This window comes from Telopea speciosissima, chromosome 8 (genome assembly GCF_018873765.1).
Source record: "Telopea speciosissima isolate NSW1024214 ecotype Mountain lineage chromosome 8, Tspe_v1, whole genome shotgun sequence".
NCBI lineage: Eukaryota > Viridiplantae > Streptophyta > Magnoliopsida > Proteales > Proteaceae > Telopea > Telopea speciosissima.
Window position 1 is genome coordinate 14,617,881 of NC_057923.1, and position 7,675 is coordinate 14,625,555.

Sequence of the window (7,675 nt, forward strand, 5' to 3'; positions counted from 1 at the left end):
ATATCCAAACTTCCAGGTGTCGACATCTCCACCCCAAAACTACTGCACACTTTTAGGGAATTGGATAGGATTATTTTCCCACATTACTCCGCTTACTAGGGCATAGATCAGTTCAAACTGGAATAGCTTCAACTTGTTCTTTAAAAAGCAAAAAATTATTAGATGCTTCAAGTTGTTTATTTGTTATCAAGACGTGTCCTCTACTGCTGCTTTTAAAAAAAAAGAAAAGCATCAAAGCCCCATAATTAATTGTGATAGGAAGAAGAAACTATGAAATTTCCCTCTACTGCTTCCTTTATATAAACCAGTTTCATGAACCCAAAGTTTCCATCAAAGCAAGAAAGCTATGAAGATGGAGAAAACCATTGTTCTTATCATTGCTTTATCGTTTGCTCTGTTTCTGGGATTAGCCCAGAGTTTAGATTTCACTGAAAAGGATCTGGAGTCAGAAAACAGTCTCTGGAACTTATATGAGAAGTGGAGAAGTCATCACACTGTCTCTAGAGACCTTTCTGAGAAACCAAAGCGTTTCAATGTGTTCAAAGAGAATGCCAAATTCATTCATGAATTCAACAAGAAAGATCATCCTTACAAGTTGAAGCTTAACAAGTTTGGAGATCTGACCAACCATGAGTTCAGGAATTTCTATGCAAGCTCAAAGGTAAAGCACCACAACATGATGAGAGGGTCTTCACGTGCAGCAACTGGTGGATTCATGTATGAGGATTTCGATAGGTCCCCTGCTTCCATCGATTGGAGAGAGAAAGGTGCTGTCACCCCTATCAAGAACCAAGGCCAATGTGGTAAAGTCAAATTAATTAAGAAATTAACAAAATTTTGAATTGGGTTTTAGGGTTTTGGTTTTTGGTAGAGAAATAGATTAATTAGTTATCTTTGATGTTTGTGTTACAGGAAGTTGCTGGACATTTTCAACTGTTGTTGCTGTTGAGGGTATTAACCAAATCAAAACCCAGAAACTGGTGTCCTTGTCTGAACAACAACTGGTTGATTGCGACACAGGTGATGGTAACCAAGGTTGTAATGGAGGTCTCATGGATCATGCTTTCGAGTACATCAAGAAGGTCGGAGGGATCACTACTGAGGAGAGTTATCCCTACACAGCCACAAATACCACTTGTGCTTTAACCAAGGTAGAACTCATCTTTAAAAACTAGCCGTTAAGGAGAGGATGCGAAAGTACCTATAACTTTAATACTAATAACTAAGATTTTGCAGGTGAATGCTCCTCGGGTGACAATTGATGGACATGAGAACGTACCTCCTTTTGAGATTTCGTTGATGAAAGCTGTTGCAAACCAACCTGTCTCAGTTGCCATTGATGCTAGTGGTCAAGCTTTCCAGTTCTACTCAGAGGTAAGTGATGAATCAATAATACTATTAAAACTATTGCAAAAATATGAGAAAGAAATATTGTAATTAATTAAGATGATTGATGATGATGAACAGGGAGTATTCACTGGACCTTGTGGAGTAGAACTGGATCATGGAGTGGCAGCTGTGGGTTATGGAACAACTCTTGATGGAACTAAGTACTGGATTGTGAAGAACTCATGGGGAGCAGATTGGGGAGAACAAGGTTACATTAGAATGAAGCGTGGCATGTTTGATATAGGAGGATTGTGTGGCATAGCCTTGCAGGCTTCTTATCCTCTCAAAACTTCACTTAATGTAGCCAAGGAGATTGCCCCTCTCAAAGATGAACTCTGAGGAGGACTGAGGACATTTCTGATGGAGGGGTTTTTTCCTTCTAAAGAGGCAGATAGATTTAAGACAAATCTCTGTTACTTTATTATGTTTTAGTTCTTGATTTAAGCAAGTAGCTAGCTATGTGTTTCTTCTAGCTATTTAGTTCTTGATTTTGAATAAAAGTTTTGGATCAAAAATCAGAAGCCCCCTGTTCATGACTACATATATTTTCTTCATATATAGATCTTGGCTCTTGTCTTGAATTTCTTTTTCTTTTTTTAATAAATATTTTTTAGGGTAAGAGATCTCTCTATTTGGTCTCATGGTTTTTACACAACCGTCTAGCCCAATGGGTGATCGAACACTGCGAGGTATCTACCCAGGGGGCAGAGGCGTCATCTCATAGGGTCGTGTGAGAAAGCATAAGAAACACCACCAAGTAGAGATCTTGTTCCCATATTTTTATTCATCAAAAAAAAATATTTTAGTAGATTAGAAAAAAAAATAAATACAGTACAATTCTTCCAATTGGATCTATATTATGGCAAGACTCCACTTTGGAAGAAGATTCCAATCTTGAAAGATTCCACTCTTGGAGACTTCACCTTGATATTTTATCTACCCATTAATACAAATATTTATAAGGCAAAAGGTTCTATGTACGACCGTGTATATATAATATCGATCAAGCTTTCAACTTTTGGATTGAAAAGAGAGAGAGATATGTTAGTACACTTCTGCCCCTCCATTCCTATCCAATGGTTGAAAGGCCCAGCCGTGTAGATGACTGTACATAAAAATCTGAGTCATATTATAATGACAATTTCTATTCTCCATTAGAAAACCCTAATCAGCTACCAGACCTATCGTTGACTAAAACCCATCAATGGCCTTCACAAAAGACAAAAATCCCAACAATTTCATGTGAGGAAGAGAGAGAGAGGGGGTGTTGCGGTCTTTGCGGATCCCCTTATTTATTTATCTGAGAGGAGAAGCATAAACTGTTGTTTACCAAAAGTTAAATAAATAACCGGGATTTTTTTTTTGATAATGAAATAAATAACCGGGATTAATTAGAGTCAATGAGAGAGATGGTGGGATACATAATACATAATTACATACATAATTTAAAGATAAACTTTGGGCTAATAATTTTTTTCTTACAAATTGAGAGAAAGTTACGTTGTAGTAACATGGAAACCTTCCACTTGGAAACTTTATTTCTCTTTCTCCATCTCTTCTGCCTCTACGTTCTAAGCACCATTTTTGGGGCTTCTTTTCTAAGAAATCATACAAGGATCATGTAATAGAGGGTACACGTTAGTTTGCTTAACTTGTACAATTCAGAAAGCATATCAAAATTTTATTCCAAAACTGAATTTAATTCATCTTAATGGTTTGGGTTCAGTTTCAGTATCGATTTGATCCTGTACATGTGTAAAATCGATTCAGCTCGACTGGAGCTAGACTGAACCAACTAATTGACACCCTAGATGGCATCATTAGAGCCCCAAACAATTTCTTACAAATGATGCCCCTGCACCAGTGTGGTAATCAATGAAACTGCGCATAGAGGCATTGGCTTGAATACAGTTTTCGATTTCACTAGGGTTAAACGGTCTTTTTGCACACAAAAACATTGGTTTGTGTCTAGACAAAGGAACCACACTAACCATGTGATCGGTTAACATTCTTTTTTCTCAAAAAAATAATAAATATTTATGTGAGATAGCATAGAAATTTACTCAAGCTCAAAGACACTTTTCCCATAATTGAATTTGGGTATGAATATCACGTGGCTTATCCAAACCATTTCCTATATATCCAATGGTACAGATTTACTAATCATCCTTTAATTCCAATGCTTTACTGAAATTTTCGCCAAGCTTCATATAAAATTTCAAAAATGATCTCATCCTTTGATCCAAAATTTATAAATATAATGGGAAAAAAGTTTTGTATAACACTAGCTAAAAAATGAAATTGCACACCCCCTCACATATCATTGTTCATGTGAAGGATGATATGTCATAAATACTCCTCCCCCTTTTGTCTGATTCCAAAGAGAGTTTCCTTATTCGCCCAAAACTACACCCGGGCAGTGTAGCTGTGTAGGGAACCCTCTCCCTATAAACATTAAATTCTCAAATTAACCGTAATATGTTCAATACAGTATCAGTGTAGCATTGGTATCAGGTGCAACCGATATAACCGATACCGATACCTAAATCCCTGATCTCCACACATTGGTGCGATCGACACTTCCTAACCACAAAAGACGAAAACCTCTACCCGGTAAATTGGGCCCATAATTCCAGCCCAAGTCCACGTCATGGAATTAAAAGCTTGACTTTACAAATGGGCCGAAACTTAAGTCTTAATATGCAAGCTTCCTCAGCCGGAAAATATGGCTACTACACCATATGGGTCTGTAACTCTGTATGGCTACTTGGATAACATTCCTGTCCGAATACCCACTTTGAAAGAGAGATAACAGAAAGGGGAGATCAACGCGGATAAGAATAAAATAAAGGGAAAATTTCATGGACACCCCCTAAAAGTATGTAATATCTCAGAAACTTACCATACTTGGTCAAAATAACAAGCTTTCCCCTAACGTTAAGCAGGGTGAACCCCTATTTAAAAAAATAAAATAAAATATCCATTTTAATCCCAAAGTTGAAATATCCATTTTAACCCTAAAATATCAATCTTCCCCCTTCTTCCCTGACGGCTGATGTGCCGCCGCCGCCGCCGATTTCGCTGCCGGAGGTGAGATTGAGACAGAGGACGAAACTCTCGATCAGGATGAGAAGGAAACAAAGAAATTACAGGATAGCTTACAGTCACTGCAGTAGAGGTCCGCAGCCTGGGAACAACTTTGCAGAAGCCTTCAGGAAAAGGTTCGAGATCTTGAAAGGCAACTAGCAGAAGAGAGGAAAACTAGACTTCAGCAAGAAAATAGAATTTCTGTTCCATCTGCATTGACACTTCAACTAGGTGAGAAGAACACAAGGGAGAAAAAACCACCACTGGCTCCCTTAAAGATGAGACCGCCACTAAGAGGAATCACCAACATTTGCCTCAGTCTCCAGCTCCACCCAGGAAATATAACATTGTTACATCAAACTCAGTAGAGGACATCAAACTCAGTGGAGGACAAAGAGTCTAAGACAATAACTAACACAAAGAATCTAAAGAGACCAAGAAGGATCTCATTTGCCGCTGTTCGAGCTCCCGCTTCGGTAACCACCCAAGTTCATCAGCCCAAGAGACGGGTGTCTATTGCAACGATACGCCCTGATTCGATGATGACACCAGCCACCACTTCCAATAAGATGGGCCGGCTTTCATTTGTAAGGGATCCACAGAAGAATCGGAGGGTCTCTAGGATATTCTCACCATTGCCAGAACTTAGAACTGCGTCTGTGGAGGCAACACCAGTTGGTACCAGGAGGAAATTCTTAGGCAGACCACTCAAGCAGAAAGGCCTGAAGAATGAAAGAAAGTCATTCTTGTAGCAAGAGATTTGAGTTTCAGGTGAACCATCTGTTCATTACCTCAAAGGCAGAGCCCGAATTGCCCCCATTCTTTTGGGTCCAATCTTCATCTTATGATTGTTATTGTTCTGTCTGAGTTGTCCAGGTAAAGAGGTTGAAAAACTAAGCTGATCCTTAGTGGAAATCATCATTTGAGAAAGAAAATACATTGTCGCGAGATCCCAATTTAGAGTTCCTCAAGCCCCCCCCACCCAAAATGAAAGATGAAGTAGTGTCGAATCAAACTTAACATTGTTGGTTTTTTACCCTTGAACAAGGAGAAGGAGAAAGTAGTCTATTGGTAAGGAAAAAAAAAAAGATAAATCCTCTTTTAACATAAACCTGAATAAGGTTGTCTTCAACCTTCGATCAAAAGTTCAAAACAGGGGCGGTAGAACAGATGGAGTTCGAAGATGAGAACTCCTTCCCACGACAACGGATGAGGCTGAAATTTCAGGTGGAGGAAACTGACTCGATTCTCCACTGATTACAAACTCTAATAGCACTAAACATCAACAGCCGAAAGATAGTTAAATCTCTGAAAGGACTCAGGCAGTTACACAGAAGACAGCAGTAGTTCCAGATTTGGTTTGCACAACCCCTTATGGATTAGTATCTTTCGAATCAAACTTTTACGATGTATTTGCAAGAACTTCTTTCTTAAGAGGGCACTGCGATCAGATCAAAACCATCCGAAGTGGCTGGAAAATTAACGGAACCCTAGAAACCGAGCTTCGAATGCTCTGAAAAATGAAATCTCTTCTCTTTGAGTCTCCTTCTCTCAGACACATCCTTCCATGAAATCGAAGCACAAATGGTGCCTTGCAAAGCCCCTTCCCTGTTCCCCTTCCCTGTTCTTGCTTCTTCCGCCTTCAGACCATGGAAGACGACGAAGAGAATGGTTGTTCTTTGGGGTTTTACCCTTAAGGGTATTATGGGACATTCACATGTGGTAAGGGTAATTTCGCCATTATGATAAAACTAACAGCAACTTAATCTCAAAAACCTAACAGAGTGGACTAAGTTCATATATCTTCATAAATAAGGGTGGTCTGTGCCTTTTTGACCAAGTATGGTAAATTTCAGAGATATTGGATACTTTCAGGGGTGTTCGTGAAATTTCCCTAAAATAAAAAATAAAAAAATTTCACAAGATGGCCAACAAGGTATTGGGCTATCCAAGCTCAAATCTTCGAATCTGGGTCGTCAGATCTTAGACAAAAAACCCACCGAAAAAGCATTCATAGTGTCAAATATAAGTTCAGGCCCAAGTCAAAACTTATGGACCCCCAACGTACCAAGTCTTAACCCAGGGACTCTGGCCCATTAATGTGGTCCAGATTCCTGCTCTAGCCCAACTTGGTTGGTTAGTCTTGATACGATCAAGACTAAATGGAATGGATGCGAATTGAATCCAAGTTTTCGACTATCCGTTTACATCTTCCTCTCCGATGGGTATGATGTCGGGTTTACATTTACACATACAATACGTTTTTTGGTTTTGGTCAATCTGATCGATTTGATTCAATCAGGTTTATCCAGACGACTCTAATCGGTCCAACCCGGTTGGCCTCTACATGATACATGGCTAGTGATGACATGTCCTTTCCCACTAGCAAATAGAAAATAAAAAATGTGGATTACAGTGTGGGTGGGTAGGCAGCAACTTATGGACTATGGAGGAATGTTTTCCAAAATGAAGTCAGAAACTTTTCTAAAACATGAAAAGATGCGAGTAACACTTATACACATCAAAAGGGGAGCCCACCAACATATGGCGGGTTGGGGAGGATGCTAACATCCCTTTCATAAACTATTTATTAACACATGAAAATTGAAAAGGGTGTCTCCCATAATCTTTATTTTGGTAAACCACCCATAATCTCACAAGACACAAAAAGAAAAGGATAAGTAGAAAGGGGCGGTTGAGATTTTTGCTTCCATAAATACCCATCTTTATCACTTAAATAAGTGTTGGCACCTTAAATGTACAAATGTACGTGCAATTAAGCGTACATAGGATCCCAATCCTCTCAGGCATCTTGGACTAGATGAGGAACAAGTTGAACTTGAAACCTCTTGGAGGCTAGGCTCTAATGTACGTACTCACTTTAAGCCAGTTGTGCTAGTAGTTGTCCTCTTTGTTAAAACCTGCATCCATCACACCATCCTCTAAACTATAGGATAGGTCAGGGAGATCAGAAAACCGTATATGTCCACGATATTATGTATAAGTATAATACACAAAATCGTATGTTTTAAAATTAAAAACATTATAAATAAACAAGCACAAGAGACATGAGATTTACATGATTTGACAGTATCAACTAGGTTGACGAAGTGAGATCTAGTTTTTACCTAAGAACAAGATATATACAAAACAGTCATTCCGATTTGATTCCCATACGGCCATACCAAAGCTCCATTGT

At 38.9% G+C, this 7,675-nt stretch overlaps 1 protein-coding gene across 1 annotated transcript; it reads left to right on the top strand.

The window, feature by feature from the left end:
- The first annotated feature begins 313 nt into the window (after positions 1 to 313).
- Positions 314 to 1,808, top strand: LOC122672897 (vignain-like). The gene is made up of 4 exons (XM_043870405.1): positions 314 to 803; positions 913 to 1,151; positions 1,237 to 1,374; positions 1,468 to 1,808. The coding sequence occupies exons 1-4, from the start codon at positions 347 to 349 to the stop codon at positions 1,726 to 1,728; spliced, it is 1,095 nt and encodes a 364-aa protein (XP_043726340.1). The 5' UTR covers positions 314 to 346; the 3' UTR covers positions 1,729 to 1,808.
- The last annotated feature ends 5,867 nt before the right edge of the window (positions 1,809 to 7,675 follow it).

Bases quoted from the DNA above. Each gene is read 5' to 3' on its own strand.
- LOC122672897 (XM_043870405.1), top strand. From the start codon at position 347: ATGAAGATGGAGAAAACCATTGTTCTTATCATTGCTTTATCGTTTGCT. The intron at 804-912 runs GTAAAGTCAAAT...TTTGTGTTACAG, and splicing joins CAAGAACCAAGGCCAATGTG to GAAGTTGCTGGACATTTTCA. The intron at 1,152-1,236 runs GTAGAACTCATC...AAGATTTTGCAG, and splicing joins CCACTTGTGCTTTAACCAAG to GTGAATGCTCCTCGGGTGAC.